Source organism: Panthera onca, chromosome A1 (genome assembly GCF_046562875.1).
Source record: "Panthera onca isolate mPanOnc1 chromosome A1, mPanOnc1 haplotype 2, whole genome shotgun sequence".
Classification (NCBI taxonomy): domain Eukaryota; kingdom Metazoa; phylum Chordata; class Mammalia; order Carnivora; family Felidae; genus Panthera; species Panthera onca.
In genome coordinates, this window is record NC_138339.1 from 129,522,646 (window position 1) to 129,540,377 (window position 17,732).

Consider the following 17,732-nt stretch of genomic DNA (forward strand, 5'->3'; position numbering starts at 1 on the left):
TCTGAGCTGTTAGCACAGAGCCTACCGAAGGGCTCGAACCCACAAATGTGAGATCACGACCTGAGCCAAAGTCGGATGGTTAACTGAGCCATCCAGGAGCCTCTAGGCAATTTTAAATTTGTAATTTTACTTTGAAAAGTGAATTTCAGAAATTGTCAGTTCATGTTTTTTTAATTGATTTGAATTTGATGAAGGAGGGTTTGGAACCTGGAATTTGTTTTTAATTCACACACTGTCATTTCTATTTTATAAGTAAGGTTTTTACCCCAAATTGTTACTTTTCCAGAGGGCATTCTTCTTTCATAGCAAGACATTTATGAACTAGCACTTTGACTTAGTGTTCTGGTTTTCACAGTTACCTGGTTGTATGAATCTCTTTGTGATACATGAGGGACAGTGAAAGAGAATTGGTGATATTTTCATTTTATCTTCCTTCTTTTTAGGAGTTATATCTCTCTAGTGGACTGTTGAGTATGAGTATGGTAATTTGATTTAATATGAATGAGTGTGTGTGTATGTAATTAGAGAAAAATAGAGAAAACAAGTAGAGAGAAGTTGTAGAATGTGGTTTATTTAATTAGAAAAGAAGGATATGCATTTTACTTATGGAAAAGTGAGAGCTTGTGAAAATGTTAAATTCCTACTTTTCTCACTTTGTACTCTGGATGTGAACCAAAACAGAGTAAAATTTACTGGTTCTTTTCTTTGTTTTTTAATTAAATCTTTGGCTACCACAGTGATTATTTCTAGAATGGTTAGTAAATATTTAATACTCTGGTGTGCCATGATAAACTGTTACAAAAATACTAATCCTTTCTGCATTTTCCCTGTAGTATGTTAAAAGATGACTTAAAACTAAGCAGCAGTGAAGACAGCGATGGGGAGCAGGTATGTCTACTGCTTTATGAGTTTGCCAGTTTCATACACTGTGTGTTTTCATTGTATTTGATAAGAATTATGGTTGAATGATAGATTTATGAGCCATTTATTTATTTAAAAAAAAATTTTTTTTAACGTTTATTTATTTTTGCGACAGAGAGAGACAGAGCATGAACGGGGGAGGGTCAGAGAGAGGGAGACACAGAATCTGAAACAGGCTCCAGGCTCTGAGCCGTCAGCACAGAGCCCGACACGGTGCTCGAACCCACGGACAGTGAGATCGTGACCTGAGCCGAAGTCAGATGCTTAGCCGACTGAGCCACCCAGGCGCCCCATGAGCCATTTATTTAAAAGAAGTTCCTTACTGCTTTCTGACCAGTGTAATGTTGTTTTTCTGCTCTGTCTTTAAATCTCCATTTTTTTTAATTGGCTCTTCTTTAATATTTATGGTGGATCAGAACTTACTCATGAAGCATGAGATTGTTGACAAGAACTATTAACAAATCTTTTCATCTTAGCCTGGTAATTAGTTATTCTTTAGGTAAAAACATTATGTCCTAAATGTTAGGTAAACATTGATGCATACATTAGAACTGCTAGTGTTCCTGTTAAGAGTTCAAATATTGTTCACATTAAGCAGATAGAGTGTTTATTCATTCACAGATTTCCTCTCGTTTTACTTTTAGGATTGTGATAAGACAATGCCAAGGAGTACACCAGGAAGGTATGCATCCTTTTATTTTGTTTTATTTGTAGAGGTGGGAATTACCTGATAGAATTGTAGTGTTATAATAATTGACCTTACATGGGCACCTGGGTGGCTCAGTCAGGTAAGCGACTGACTTCGGCTCAGGTCATGAGCTCGGCTCACAGTTCATTAGTTGGAACCCCGTGTCCAGCTCTGTGCTGACAGCTCAGAGCCTGGAACCTGCTTCAGATTCTGTGTCTCCCTCTCTCTCTGTCCCTCCCCTGCTCACGCTCTCCCTCTCTGTCTCTCTCAAAAATAAATAAACATTAAAAAAAAAATTGACCTCACACAGTAAATAGTACTGTGGTGGTGATTGTACAACCGTGTAAATTAACTAAATATCATCAGATTGTAAACTTAACGTGAATGAATTCTGTGGTATGTAAATCATACCTCAATAAAACCGTTTCTAAAAGGTAAGTACCAGTGGCTGAGCAGCATATTAGAAACTTTTTATGAAGTATTTATTTCATTTATAAATAAAGTTCTGAATTCATAGAATTGTAACAATATAACAGTAAACATTTTATAAAGTTGGTTTTCAGATTTGGATGTTTTCCTGTTGTCATTGTGGGAAAAAAAACCCCAACTTTCTCATTTATATGTTTTCTTTCTTTTAGTAACTCTGAACCTTCACACCATAATAGTGAAGGAGCAGATAACTCCAGGGATGATTCTAGCAGCCACAGTGGATCTGAAAGCAGCTCTGGATCTGACTCTGAGAGTGAAAGTAGTTCCAGTGACAGTGAGGCAAACGAGCCATCCCAGAGTGCATCTCCTGAGGTGAGAGGGAGACAGGGGTACCACCTTCCATGGGTCTCTCATGGCCTCTGTTGATGGCCATTTAAGACTTGATTCAAATCTAGGTGGCTAGATTTGGCCACTGGGTGGCTCAGTCATTAAGGATTTGACTTTAGGTCACGTTATGATCTCAGGGTTTCTCAGTTCGAGTCCTGTATCAGGTGAGCTCGAGCCCCACTTCGAGTGAGCCCAACTTCTCCCTCCCTCCCGCCCCCTCTCTCTCTCAGCCCCTTGCTCACTTGTGCCCTCTGTCTTTCAAAAAAAAAAAAAGAGTCAAATATAAAAAGTGAAGGAAAGAAGGTTAAGAAATTGAACTGTGTATCTTGGAGGAACCTTCGATACTTCAGTGTCCTTGTTACTTGAATAAATATTTGGTCTAGATTAGGAATTTTATCTTTGTAGTTGGGTTCCTGACAGGAATCTTTAATGTTTAAAGGCCATTTGTAACATTAAGCTTATCTCCTCATTCAAGTGATGAGAGCTCTGATAGTCAATATTCAGCCCTTTGCTTTAGTTCAGTCAAAAGTATGAAAAACAGATGGCTCTGTGCTCTTAGACATTGTATTTTTGTTTCTGTTTTTCAGCCTGAACCACCACCAACAAACAAATGGCAACTTGATAATTGGTTGAATAAAGTGAACCCACATAAAGTGTCACCAGCGTCTTCTGTGGACAGTAACATCCCCTCATCTCAAGGCTATAAAAAGGAAGGCCGAGAACAGGGCACCGGGAATAGCTACACTGATCCAGGGGGACCTAAAGAAACAAGTTCTGCTACTCCTGGACGAGACTCCAAGACTGTCCAAAAGGGATCAGAAAGTGGGCGCGGGAGGCAGAAGTCCCCTGCACAGAGTGACAGTACAACACAGAGGAGAACTGTAGGCAAAAAACAACCCAAAAAGGCTGAGAAGGCAGCTGCTGAAGAGCCCCGGGGAGGCCTGAAGATAGAAAGTGAAACCCCTGTAGACATGGCTACCAGCATGCCTTCCAGCAGACACAAAGCAGCCACCAAAGGCTCAAGGAAACCCAATATAAAAAAGGAGTCCAAATCTTCCCCTCGACCTTCTGCAGAAAAAAAGAAATACAAGTCAACGAGTAAATCTTCCCAGAAATCAAGGGAAATCATAGAAACAGATACCTCATCCTCAGATTCGGATGAAAGCGAGAGCCTTCCTCCTTCCTCACAAACTCCTAAGTACCCTGAGAGTAACAGGACTCCCGTGAAACCCTCCTCAGTGGAGGAAGAAGATAGCTTTTTTCGGCAACGAATGTTCTCTCCTATGGAAGAGAAGGAACTTCTTTCACCCCTCAGTGAGCCTGATGACAGGTATCCACTTATTGTGAAGATTGACCTGAATCTCTTGACCAGAATACCAGGAAAGCCTTACAAAGAAACAGAGCCACCCAAGGGGGAAAAGAAAAATGTGCCAGAAAAGCACACAAGAGAGGCTCAGAAACAAGCCTCAGAAAAAGTTTCCAACAAAGGCAAGAGGAAACATAAGGTTTGTAAAGGGTTTTTGTTGTTGTTTTGTTTTTAAACATCAGAACCTGAAATGCAGTGGAAATCTCGGTAAGCCAGAAGATACCTAGTTGAGTTATAGCTGTGAGAGAAAATAGAGGGGAAGCCCAAGACCCAAGTGAAGCTACAGACAGAACAGTCCTTCAGGACCACTGTGCCTCTGCCTGGCTCCTTTAATGAAGCAGGATAGTTTCTGATCAAGTAAGAAATGAGCCAGTGCTTCTTTTCAGAGTATGTACTGGCCAGCGTATAGATGAGAGTGAAGCAGGGATTGCAAACAGGCCTTCACAACATTGTTAAAATTTTGATTTTAAATGTCTTTAGTTGGGATATATATTTTCCAGGTTGTCACATTCTCTTTAAAAAAAATGTTTTTTAAATGTTTATGTATATTTGAGAGAGAAAGAGAGCAGGGGAGTGGTAGAGAGAGAGGGAGACACAGAATCTGAAGCAGGCTCCCGGCTCTGAGCTGTCCACACAGAGCCCGAAGCAGAGCCCAAACTCCCAAACCACGAGATCATGACTTGAGCAGAAGTTGGACGCTTAACCTACTGAGCCACCCAGGTGCCCCCAGGCTGTCACATTCTGTAACACTCTCTTCTATCTTACACCCAGACCAAGTCACACTCTTTAAATTACTAATTCCAGATAAAAAATGGGCTCATCAATTTTGGACAAATTCTTAAGAATTTCACCAATCCTCTGTACATACCTGTGCCCCAGCTTTTTTTTTTCCTTTTTGACCACCTATGTCTGTAGGTTTAAAACTAAGCACATCTGCTGGCACATGGCCAACTCTTGTCCTTAAAGTCTTTTGTGATAATTTGGATTTAGAGATGATGCTTAGTATATAATGTCAGCCTTTTTAAACTGAGGAAGTGTGAAAACTCACAGATGTCTTTGATTGGAGGATAATGACATGTAATGAAAAGAGCTGAACAACTTATGTGTATAGACAGATTCTTTGGGGAAAAAACCAGCTTGATCTTTCAGGTCTAGTGAGACATTTTTAGAGGAAAGAAAATCTTAATGATTTATATTAAAAAATTTTCTTTTGAATGTTTATTTATTTTTGAGAGAGAGAGGGAGGGAGGGACAGAGAGAGAGGGAGACACAGTATTGGAAGCAGTTTCCAGGCTCTCAGCTGTCAGCACAGAGCCCCACACGGGGCTGGAGCCCACAAACAGTGAGATCATGACCTGAGCCAAAGTCAGACGCTCAACTGACTGAGCCACCCAGGCTCAGGTAGAGCCATCCAGTCTACCAGGTAGACTCAGAGCAAAACCCCAATCCCAGTTGACCGTGGCAATCTCACATCAGAGGATAGAAAGAATAAAGCATTTTTTAAAATGAGTGAACTGGAGGTTTTTCCTCTGTTTTTTTTTCTTAAAACCACAGTACAGAAGTGCAGATGATGATACATATTTGGACAAACTAGAATAATACCCTTTTTTTTAATCTTCAAAAATATATGATTTATAAAAATATGAATTTCTAGAAAACTGAAGCTTACTATTTTCAGTGCTATAGCTAATGAGTTTCCATTATTGTAGTACAGGGAAGCTTTTTAGACCAGTAAGTTTAGGGCTGCTGCCACTGTAGAGCTGCAACCTCAGATTGCTGGACTTGGGATTTAATTCATAGAATTACATGAAATAAGAGCTTATAAATAAATGATGGACTCTGCTCTTTAGAACACTAAGGTGCTTCTTATGGAACTAAAAAATGGTCCTTTTATGCTTAAAAAGTATTACATGTTATGAGATTTGATATAATATAGAGATAGAATATGTAATGTCCTTTTTACTCTTGTTTAAAATTCTACAATATATAACTTACAACAAAATCCCCTTCTCTAAAAGAAATTCTCCATACTCCTCCCCTTCCCCACATCTCATTGGCATATTATATTCCTCCCAAGTTTTGTTTTTTTGGTTGTTTTTTTTTTTTTAAGAGAGCAGGGGAGGGGCAGAGAGAGGGGGAGTGTCTTAAGCAGGCTTCATGCTCAGGACATAGCCCGACACGAGGCTCAATCTCATGACCCTGAGATCATAACCTGAGCTGAAGTCAGAAGTCAGATGCTTAACTGACTGAGCCACCTGGGAGCCCCCCAAGTTTTTTTATATCAATACCTGTAAGTCAGATTTTGATTTTATAAAATCAGAATCAAGTTCGGAAACTTAGTAATGGTTTTTTGAGTGTCCTGACTTTGGTAAAATTGTCAGGGGTAGTTTCTGACGATAAATCCGATGGTACTGAGAGGAGTCCCAGCTAAGAGTAATGATGGATTTAGATTATTTTTCTCATGTTTTTTTGTTTGGTTTTTTTTTGTTTTTTTTTTTTTTTTTTAACGTTTATTTATTTTTGAGACAGAGAATGACAGAGCATGAACGGGGGAGGATCAGAGAGGGAGACACAGAATCTGAAACAGGCTCCGGGCTCTGAGCTGTCAGCACAGAGCCCGACGCGGGGCTCGAACTCACGGACCGCGAGATCATGACCCGAGCCGAAGTCGGCCACTCAACCGACTGAGCCACCCAGGCGCCCCTGTTTTGTTTTGTTTTTAATGTTTATTTATTTTTGATAGAGACACAGTGCAAGCGTGGGAGGGGCAGAGAGAGGGAGACACAGAATGCGAAGCAGGCTCCAGGCTCTTGAGCTGTCAACACAGAGCCCCATGCGGGGCTCAAACTCCTAGGCTGTGAGATCATGATCTGGGCTGAAGCCGACCGCTCAACCGACTGACCCACCTAGGTGCCCCTGGTTTTGTCTTGTTTTTAATGTTCATTTATTTTTGAGAGATAGCATGTGTGCGAGCAAGGGAGGAGGGGCAGAGAGAGAGAGAGACAGAGGATACGAAGCAGGCTCCACACTGACAACAGAGAGCCACACGTTGGGGCTCAAACTCATATCATAAACAAGAGATCATGACCCAAGCCAAAGTTGGACACTTAACCAACTGAACCACCCAGGCGCCCCCTCGTGTTTTTATGTGTCCACTTTCAATCTTTTGTGTAAGGGAACAGATTTCTTTGTTACAGTAGAATGTTTGCAATCTTGGGCCCTGATATTTGAAGCAGTAAGAAAATTTACAATCACTCAGGAAAGTAGCTTTGGTAATTATAGATAGGCTAATAGCTTTTGTTTTAGCAAAAAGAGTCTTTCAAAATCATCAGGTTTGGCTATAATAAAAAATATGGACAGTAGCAAGTATTGGCAGAGATGTGGAGGAGTTAGAATTTTATATGGTGCTGGTGGGAATATAAAATGATGTGTAGCCACTTTGGAACACAGTTTCAGCAGTTCCTCAAAAAGTTAAAGGTAGTGTTGCTTAATTTTTTTTAATTTTAATTTTTTAATGTTTATTTATTTTTGAGAGAGAGAGTGCAAGCAGAAGAGGAGCAGAGAGAGAGAGAGAGAGAGAGATACAGAATCTGAAGCAGACTCCAGGCTCTGAACTGTCAGTACAGAGCCCGACGCGGGGCTTGAACCCACGAAATGTGAGATCATGACCCGAGCCGAAGTCGGATACTTAATTGGCTGAGCCACCTAGGCACCCCAGTGTTACTTTATGACCCAAAAATTCCAGTCCATTCCACTTAAGTATATACCCAAGAGAAAAGAAAACATGTCTACCCCCAAATTTATACTTGAATGTTCACAGGAGTATTGTTTGTATTAGCCAAGAAGTGGAGACAACTCAAATGGCCATTAAGTGATGAATGGGTAGATAAAATGTGGGATATGCATACAATGGAGTATATTCAGGTATGAAAACAAATGAAGTACTGTTACATGCTAAAGCATGGATGAACTTTAAAAATATACTAAGTGACAGGAGGCAGACACAAAAGACCACATATATGATTCCATTTATATAAAATGTCTAGAATAGGCAAATCTATAAAGATGAAATACATAGATCAGCGATTATTAGAGTGAAGGGAATGGGGGGAATGCCTGCTATAGGGTAGAGGGGTCTTTGAGATGTTGAAAATGTTCTAGAATTATTTGTGGTAAGGTTGTGCACTTCTGTGAATATACTAAAAGTCATTGAATTGTGTACTTTAAAGAGTGGATTTTATTGTATGTGAGTTATATCTCAATTATAATTTCATTCTTCCTGCAAAATCATTAGGATAAAAAGATGTCATCTCAAGACTCTATAGGAAATGTATTTCAGTGTTTGGGCTCTGTTTATCTAAATAGGAGACTTCTCCACCTTGAAACTCAGTTTATTTAGCATGGCTTACATGAATTTTTTCACTTCTTATTTCTTTTCTTTTTGAAACTTACCAGGGATGAACTATTTGAGGGTGACTTGTGCTGGAAACTGAAATTAGGTGAATAAAAATCAAATGTAGTAGTTGCTTTTTTCCTATTTTTCACCCAGAATGAAGATGATAACCGAGCCAATGACAGCAAGAAACCCAAAACAGAGGACAAGAATTCAGCAGGTCACAAGCCATCCAGCAACAGAGAGTATGTCCCCCAAACATGTTACATGTGTGTTAATATGTGTATGTCATTTGCTGTTGTGTACTTCCTGATGTGCTCTTAGAATGTTCCTTTTAGTAAGTACATGTCCTATCCATGCATATGTATACATATACCAGCTAGTGGGAGATTTTATTTTTAGCTAATTGGGTCAGAAAGTTTTTAAGATTCAGTCTGTTCTTCTTTCTTTAGTGGAGTAGGGTTGAATATAGGCCAAGAATTAAACTAAAGTGTTACCACTTTCTGGCTAAATGACAAGCTTAACTGTAACTTGCAAGAGACCAATTTCTAACTTAGGAACTTATTAATATCTTCATCGTTCATCTTCTCATTTATGTAATCAGTATTTATTGAATACTTGCTGTGTGGCAGGCCAAGATTTAAGCGCTGGGTATACAACCAGAGGGTGGAAAACACATGAGATGGCCTGTCCTCATGAAATGTACACTTTTATTTTGTTTCATAGAAATCATGTGTTTTAATTAACTCAGGGAAAAATAAATTTGTCTTGAAAGCAGACAGAGAGAAATAGAAAAAAATCCATCACAGCTACATGACTGTGGAGAAATAAGGGCATTTGTTTGGTTTGGCAGGTCAACTAAGCAAAGTGCTGCAAAAGAAAAGGATTTGTTGCCTTCTCCTGCTGGACCCGTTCCTTCAAAAGATCCAAAAACAGAGCATGGCTCTCGGAAGAGGACTATTAGTCAGTCATCTTCTTTAAAGTCAAGTAATAACAGCAACAAGGAGAATAGTGGCAGCAGCAAAAACAGTTCCTCCACATCAAAGCAGAAGAAGACTGAAGGGAAGACTTCCACTAGCTCTAAGGAGGTCAAGGTAAGCCACTAGAGGCCTGAGCCTTTTGAAAAGCAATCCCATTGTCATAGGAATTCTCCAAGGTGACATTGTGCTTTGAAAATCTTGTAAACCTCTCCTTAAACTTGTAGGCCTATGTGTTTTCATCTCAAAATGTCATAATCTTGATAATGAACGTATGCGGTGATCTCAGACCGTGAAAGCAATAAGTCATCTGCCAACATGCATATTAATTAAGACAAACGCTTAATTGGAAAAGTTGGTTTTGGAAGAAAGTAGCTGATTATGATCTAATTATAAATCACTCCATTTGCTATGATCGATTGTGTATAGTTTGGAATTGGCTTTGGATTTTTTAGAATTAGATTTTACAAGCAAGTTATATTACATAAAGTGATAAGGCAACTAATTTGGCTTTGATTCATGAAGGAAATTCTTTAGGTAAATTAGCATTGGAACTATTCCTAGAGCATGATCATAACATAGGGCTTTTTTTTTTTTTTTTAAGTTTATTTTGAGAGAGAGAGAGTAAGTGCAAGTGGGGGAGGTGCAGAGAGAGAATCCCAAAGAGGCTCTGCACTGTCAGTGCAGAGCCAGACACGGGGGCCCAGACCCATGAACCATGAGATCTTGACCTGAGCCAGAGTCAGATGCTTAACCGACTGAGCCACCCAGGTGCCCTATAGGGGAATATTCTTAATGTTCATGGATGGAGAATTGGATCATAGAAGCTTTCTCAAGGCTATACCTTATTAGAATCTTACCCTCAGTTTTTTTACGAGGTTATTTGCATTACTTTCTGAACTGTTTTGATTGGGAGCAAACTCTGACAAAATTAAGAAAATACCTTGATTTTTTTTCTTACTGTTTATTTATTCTTGAGAGAGAGAGAAACAGAGTGTGAGCAGGGGAGGGGCAGAGAGAGTGGAAGACACAGAATCCAAAGCAGATTCCAGGCTCTGAGCTATCAACACAGAGCCCGATGCAGGGCTTGAACTCACGAACTGCGAGATCATGACCTGAGCTGAAGTAGGATGCTCAACCGACTGAGCCACCCAGGCGCCCCCAAATACATAGATTTTTAAGAATATAGTTCACTGGATTGTTGTTTGTGACTTGAGTAGGCAAAGGTTTGAGAGTTGAAAAAATTGCATTAAAAGTAGTTACTTGTGCTTATTAAATGTAGTAGTTAAGTCTTTGAAATTGAGGTAATTTTAATTGTGAACAACATCTGAAATTGAGATATGCAGAAGACTTTTTCCGCAGTTGGACACCCTTCTGTAATGGTTTAGAGTATTAGTCCTAGTGTCCTTAAGGGACCTGACTGTCCTCTTGACCTCCTTCACCGTCCCACTTCTGTGTCAACTTGCTGACTGGCTCTTTTTCTATTTTCCATCCTTTAGCTGTAGGATTTGAGGTCTGTATGCTTATTTCTTGAAATCTCTTACCTCTCTCTTTTTAAATGTACTCTTTAAGTGAGCTCACCCACTCGTGTGGCTTTTGTGATCTCATAGGTAAAAACTCTTACGTCTTCCTTGTTGGTTTGTCAGGTCCTTGAAAGCAGGGATTTGTATCTTATTTTGTGTTTTCTCCATTGTTTAACTTACTGGGTAATCAGGAAATATTTGTTGGATCAAGTGTAGTTATTTGGTATTCTGTTGTTGGTGACAAAATATAAAATATAAGTCCTGACCACTTTGATTCCAACACCTTAGGGCATTTTTAACAGTTATTAAAATCGTTAATGTTAGTCTTGGCAATTTCCAATTTAGGCAATTATATATGGGTTTATTAAAGAACACTCTATAGGCACATCTGGGGGACTCACTCGGTTAAGCTTCTGACTTCAGCTCAGGTGATGATCTTATGGTTCGTGGGTTCAAGCCCCGCATCGGGCTCTGTGCTGACAACTCATAGCCTGGAGCCTGCTTTGGATTCTGTGTCTCCCTCTCTCTATGCCCTTCCTCTGTCTGTGTTCTCTTTCAATCTCAAAAATAAATAAACATTAAAAAAAATTTTTTTAATAAAAAGAATCTGTAATTTAGTTAGAAAATGTACTTTTTCTTGTTATCACTTTAAGAATAATTAGATAATATGGAAAAACAAAATTACATATAATTTTTGTGTTTCTACATATTTGCTCCTATTATCAAATATTTGAAATATGTTGGCATAAAGTTGTTGATTACATTCTCTTATGCTTTTGGTATTTGTAACATCTCTTATGTTTCTCTTTTGTTCTTGATATTAGTTCTGTATGCCATTTCTTTTTTTTTTTCCCTTGATTAGTATCATCAGAGGCTTATTAGTTTTACTTGTCTTTTCAAAAAAGAGCCTTTGTTTTTGTTGATTCTCTGTGGTTTACTTTTTATTTCTATTTAATTTTTAGTCTATGATTTCCTTTCTTATTCTTTTTGTTTTGCTGTTCTGTTTACTGAGGGTTTTTTTTTTTTTTTTAAGTTTATTTATTTTGAGAGAGAGAGCACAAGCAAAGGAGCAGAGAGAGAGGGAAAGAGAGAATCCCAAGCAGGCCCTCCTCCCCCTGTCAGCTCAGAGCCCAATGCTGGGCTCAAACTCATGAACCGTGAGATCAAGACCTGAGCCTAAACCAAGAGTGAGATGCTTTATTGACTGAGCTACCCAGGCTCCCTCTGTTTACTTTTTTTTTTTTTAATATTTATTTTTGAGAGAGAGAGACACACACAGACAGAGTATGTGTGGGGGAGGGGCAGAGAGAGAGGGAGACACAGAATCTGAAGCAGGCTCCAGGCTCTGAGCTGTCAGCACAGAACCTGACATGGGGCTTGAACTCACGGACTGCGAGATCATGACCTGAGCCAAAGTCAGATGCTTAACCAACTGAGCCACTCAGGTGCCCCTCTGTTCACTGACTTTTAAAGATGGAAACTGGGGCGCCTGGGTGGCGCAGTCGGTTAAGCGTCCGACTTCAGCCAGGTCACGATCTCGCGGTCCGTGAGTTCGAGCCCCGCGTCAGGCTCTGGGCTGATGGCTAGGAGCCTGGAGCCTGCTTCCAATTCTGTGTCTCCCTCTCTCTCTGCCCTTCCCCCGTTCATGCTCTGTCTCTCTCTGTCCCAAAAATAAATAAAAAAAAAAAAAATAAATAAAAAATAAAGATGGAAACTTAGCTCATTAATTTTTAAATTAAGTTTAAGCCTTTTTTCTTTCTCTAACATAAGCAGTTAAGCTATATATTTTCCTTTAACTACTGTATATGTGCATCCTAGAAGATATGGAATGATTTTATAACTCAGTTTAAAATTTTTTCTAATTTCCAGTGTGATTTCATCTTTGACACTAGAGTTCTTTAAAAGTGGATTAATCAATGTCCAAACATGGAGATTTGCTGGTTATCGTCTGGTTAGTGTTGCTACATTAATTGCATTGGGGCTGGAAAATTGTCTGCATGGTAGCAGTCTTTTGAAATTTGTTAAGATCTGCTTTATGAGAGGGATGCCTGGGGGCTCAGTTGGCTAAACGTCTGACTTCAGCTTAATTCATGATCTCAAAGTTCGTGAGTTTGAGCCCTGTTTCAGGCTCTCTGCTGTTAGGGTGGAGCCTGCCTCAGATCTCTCTCCCTCTCTCTCTGCCCCTGTCCTACTTGTGCACTTGCTCTTTCTCTTTCAAAAATGTAAACATTAAAAAAAAGATTTGCTCTATGAGAGTATAGTATATGGTAGTTCTGTATTTACTACAAAAGAATGTCTATTCTGCATATATTGTGGACAAGGAATCTGTGTAATTCACATTGATTAATCCTGTTTTCAGACCTTCTTTATGTTGATATTTTGGTCATTTTGTCCTCTTGTTCCTTTTTCCACAAACATACAAGATTTATTTCTTCTAGTTCTGCCAGGTTTTTTTGAGTTGAGATACATCATCATATATCATCATCACCATAATGATTATTTTAATTCTTTGAGGTGCATGCTGTATTGGGTAGAACTGAAAAGCTATTATCATTTAAGAAAAAAGAAATGGTTAGGTTACATGGTTCATTTTCAGTAGATTTTTAAGCACAAGCGATAAAATTATATATTGGGTTTACTAATGTTGGAACATTCATCCATTTGTAGGATAAATTCTACTTATTTATCTACTTATCTATCTACTTATTAACTTATTATGTTTTATTATGGAAAAATGTGTATAGGGAAGTAGTTGGGAAGACAGGATCAAAGGCCCCGCATAAAGGGCTATATTGATAGAGGGTAGAATAAAGTTAAGAAGCCTAGACTTGTAAAATGGGACTGCTTCAGGGGCGCCTGGTGGCTCAGTCATTTAAGCACTTACTCTTGATTTCGGCTCAGTTCGTGATCTCAGGGTCATGAGTTCGAGCCCTGCGTGGGCTCTGCACTAACAGTACAGAGATCCTGCTTGGGATTCTCTGTCTCCCCCTCTCTCTGCCCCTCCCCTGCTCACGCACACCACTCTGTCTCTCCCTCTCCCTCTCCCTCTCTCTCAAAATATAACTAAAATAAACATAAAAAAAAGACTCTGAAAAATGAATAAAATAAAATGTGACAGACCTGGATTCCGGGAATGCCACTTAAAAGCTGTTTGAACTTGGGTGAGTTACCCTCCTTGACACTGCTTTTTATTCTGTCCCAGTAGCAATACACATTCCATAAGGTTGTTGAAATCTTAATGACTGGCCTAAGTACTTAGTGCCTGGTAAGTAGTAAGCACATAGTAAATGTTAGATGATATTATTGCTGTTTTCAGTGACCAGTAATTATCAGTAAATTTTGTCTTAAGCACTACTACTATTTTGATAGTAGGTTTGTGTCTTCCATATGTTTCAACAAGTGTCTAGTTCAGTCATTGCCTGGTAATAGTAGACTTTGCTATTAGAATGAATGTTTTTGTTTATATAAAGTGGACCCATTCTGTTAAAAAGGACTTTTACATTGTGAAATTGTAAATGATTATAGCAAAGAAATTAATTACTGACAGCAGTGGAATTTTTTGTACTTTTAACTAGTGGCTCAAGAAATACTTCCAGTTTAACTTTAATCACCTCAGAATTTTCAACATACGTATTTTTTCAACATTATATATTTTTTTGGTTAGGAAAAGGCTCCAAATAGCTCTTCTAACTGTCCTTCCTCTACACCAACTCCTGATGCCTCTAAGCCTCGGAGAACGAAGCTTGCCTTTGACGACAGGTGAGATAAATGTTTCTTATGCTTTGGAGAAATCATTCCAGTCAGCATGTAAGAAACTTGTTTAAAATCCTATCAGTGAACAGAAGAATTCATACTTGTGTTGTAATCCACAGAACATTTAGATTTTGATTCGAAAGGCATCTGTTCATTCTGAATCTTTCAAACAACTTGGGTAAATTAGTATCTAATACTAGGGAGCTTGATTTCTGTTTCCCTAAGTAGAAAATCTGCCATGAGTTGGCCGAAACAATTCATGCTCTTAACCCAAGAAAAGCATTTGTCAGAAAAACCTGAATTGGATGTTTAGTCGCAGGTCATGTTCTTTACTTGGGGATATGAAAACTGAGGGATGCTAGAGACTAAAATGGAAAGTATTATCTTACAAAAATATTTACTGTTCCATTTACTATAAAAATTTACATTGCAGAAATTATTCAGCAGACCATTATTTACAAGAAGCAAAAAAGCTGAAGCACAATGCAGATGCATTGGTATGTAAACATTCTCACATTTATTTAAGTTAATCAAATTAACTTAAATCTTCATTTGTGGTTTGCTCTCATAGTACATCAGTGTATTTCTCATTACCTTTATTCTCCTTTCTTCAGTCTGATAGGTTTGAGAAAGCTGTATACTATCTTGATGCTGTGGTATCTTTCATTGAATGTGGGAATGCATTAGAGAAAAATGCTCAGGAATCCAAATCCCCATTCCCTATGTATTCAGAGACAGTGGAGCTCATCAAGTAAGTGGGAAAATTTGCTGCCACGTCATTGGCAATAGTATTTCTTTGGTTCATCTTGGAAGGGGCTGATGTAGCTGTATACAGTAAAGCTAAAGAGGATGCTTAATCCTTTATTGTTCTTGGATACAGAGAATTAGATACTTCAGGGGGTATTTTTGCCTTTATTGAAGTTGGGTTCTAATGTTCTGAGGACCAAGGAAGTCATTAGATAAAGGGGAATATTATGTTTTGTGTCATCTGTTTGTTGTTTTAACTCACAGGTACACTATGAAGCTAAAGAATTACTTGGCACCTGATGCTACAGCTGCAGATAAAAGGCTTACAGTACTTTGGTAGGTGTTGGGTTCCAGCCTCTGCTAGATGACAGGCGGTTCCAGAGCAAATTATGCTGTTATGCCCTTCGGAAAGTTATCCTTGAATCGACCTTTTGTAACCCACTCATAAATCTCAATGGGTAAAGTAGAAAATAACTCAAAATCCCTACGGAAAGATTTAACTTGTTGTCAGTCTCTGATCCATTGCCCTCCTGGCAAATCCTTGGTAGAGTAGAACTCTCCTTGTCTCACATCGTCCCTTTTCCAGGCGCTTCTTTCGGTATCCTCTCTTGTTACTCAACATACCTTTCCTCAATATACCTTTCCTTAGGGAGCAAATGTTTAGCTTGCTCAGAATAAAGAATGTGGCTTGTTGGCTTGCTCCCAGGGAGATATTACCAATTTGTTTGTTAAAAGCATTTACTTTACCTGGCACTGGGCTTAATAGCTAGGAATGTAGTGTGGATAAAGTGGCACAGTCTTCTTTGTCATGGAGTCTGGTGTCTAGTGTCAGGAGACGGAAATTAAATAATCAGACAAGTATATGAATTCAGTACTTGGAAAGAAAAGTATATATAAGAGAATAGGGTGTAGGGACACGTTATCTTCAGGTAGAGGGGACATGTGCAAGAGGTGTGTGGTGGAAGGAAACAGGAAACTATCAAGGAACTAAAAAGACCAGTGAGAAGTGAAAGTGACTAGAGTGGTAGACATTGGTGACCGTGCAGGGCTTTGGTCAGCCATAGTAAGGTTTACCTGCGTTGCAGCAGAGTTGTACTATGCATAGTGGAGTTCCCTGGTTTTTGTTGTTTAGTATGAGATATTTATAATTGGATCTAGAGATTCTGCTCCTCAGTGATTTTTTTAATGCATGTGTTGCAATGACATGTTGGTGTCTCATGGGTGAGGTTTTGATTTTTGAATGTCAGCAAACAGGAGACTAGTCCTCAGTCTCTTCCCCTCCTTGAGGTGTGTACCATAAAGAGCACATCTTCCAGTTTTGCCTCAGGGTTAGTGTCGTTGACACTTATGCCATGGTCTGTTCACATTAGCCAGTCCTGCGCTCTTGCACGATACAAAAGTTGTCTGTGCAGATATAGCCAGAGTCTGCTGTGCTGGTAAATAAGCTGCCCTTTTCCGTTGGCCAGCCTGCGATGCCAGTCTTTGCTGTACCTGAGGCTGTTCAAACTGAAGAAGGAAAATGCTCTGAAGTACTCAAAGACACTGACAGAGCACCTGAAGGTAAGTGTGAAAAAGAGGATGGTCCATGTTCTAGGACACAAAATTTGTAAAGTCTCCTATCCCAACCCCAAAAGTGCCTTCATGTCTTGCCTGCCACAGCAAGGGTAGAACTACTTACTGTCGGTGAACTTTCAAATAGGTTTGAGATTTCTTAAAAAGTTTTTAAATCTACATATATCTGATTGTAGAACCTGTGTAGCCATATGCAATAGCACTTACTAATAATTCAGGGGATGTAGCCTCTTTTTATAATGAAACCTAATTTATACATTGCAAATGGTATTCTGTTTTACTGCCACCCTTCCTTACACTGTTACATTTGTTTCCTAAACTATCTATGTTTTTTCCTGCCAGCACCACATAAATCTTCTTAAAATCCTGCCCTGGTTCTGAGTTAGAACCCTTCAGTAGCTTACTGTTGATTTTAAGGTCAGGTCCAAGCTTCTTACCCTGACCTCAAAGTCATCAAGGTCTCTTTCTAGTTCCTTATCTAAACCTCTGCTCCAGAGAAACTGTGGGTTACATCCATTCACTTTCATGCAGCCTTTGCACATAGTATGACTCCGCTCTTCTCTGAGAATTCTCTCTTAAGTCTTTCAGAACCCCCAGCTGTCACCTAAGTATTGTTTTTCTGTTGCACATTTACACACACATACATTCTCTCTCTTGCTCTTACATTTTAGGTTCTTAAATTTGTAAAGATTCTTAAGGTCAGTTCTGGCCCAGTGCTTTTGAATATCTGTAGTACTTCAGAAGTTGTGTGATTTTTTTTTTTTTTAATTAAATACATTTTATTTTTTCCACAGAATTCTTACAATAATTCTCAAGCACCATCACCTGGCTTGGGAAGGTAGGTAAATTTTATTCTATAAAGTATTTTTTGTGACACAATTATTTATTTTTGTTTGTAAAAGTGGAATGGGTGGTAAGGTCTAATTTCCAAAAATGGAAAGATGACAATTCTTTAAAAATTACAACTATTTCTAAT

The 17,732-nt window shown here is 39.0% G+C and overlaps 1 protein-coding gene across 5 annotated transcripts in view; it reads left to right on the forward strand.

Moving 5' to 3' along the window:
* Nucleotides 1-17,732, forward strand: part of AFF4 (ALF transcription elongation factor 4) — a 98,665-nt gene that overhangs the window by 70,480 nt on the left and 10,453 nt on the right. For all 5 annotated transcript variants that reach the window (XM_078451074.2, XM_078451082.2, XM_060636151.3 and 2 more), the window contains 12 exons: nt 834-888; nt 1,566-1,603; nt 2,248-2,410; nt 3,013-3,930; nt 8,341-8,429; nt 9,038-9,278; nt 14,349-14,443; nt 14,871-14,934; nt 15,052-15,188; nt 15,449-15,520; nt 16,651-16,744; nt 17,551-17,594. In XM_078451074.2, the coding sequence (XP_078307200.1) occupies nt 834-888; nt 1,566-1,603; nt 2,248-2,410; nt 3,013-3,930; nt 8,341-8,429; nt 9,038-9,278; nt 14,349-14,443; nt 14,871-14,934; nt 15,052-15,188; nt 15,449-15,520; nt 16,651-16,744; nt 17,551-17,594 (2,010 nt within the window). The remainder of the gene's footprint in view (nt 1-833; nt 889-1,565; nt 1,604-2,247; nt 2,411-3,012; nt 3,931-8,340; nt 8,430-9,037; nt 9,279-14,348; nt 14,444-14,870; nt 14,935-15,051; nt 15,189-15,448; nt 15,521-16,650; nt 16,745-17,550; nt 17,595-17,732) is intronic.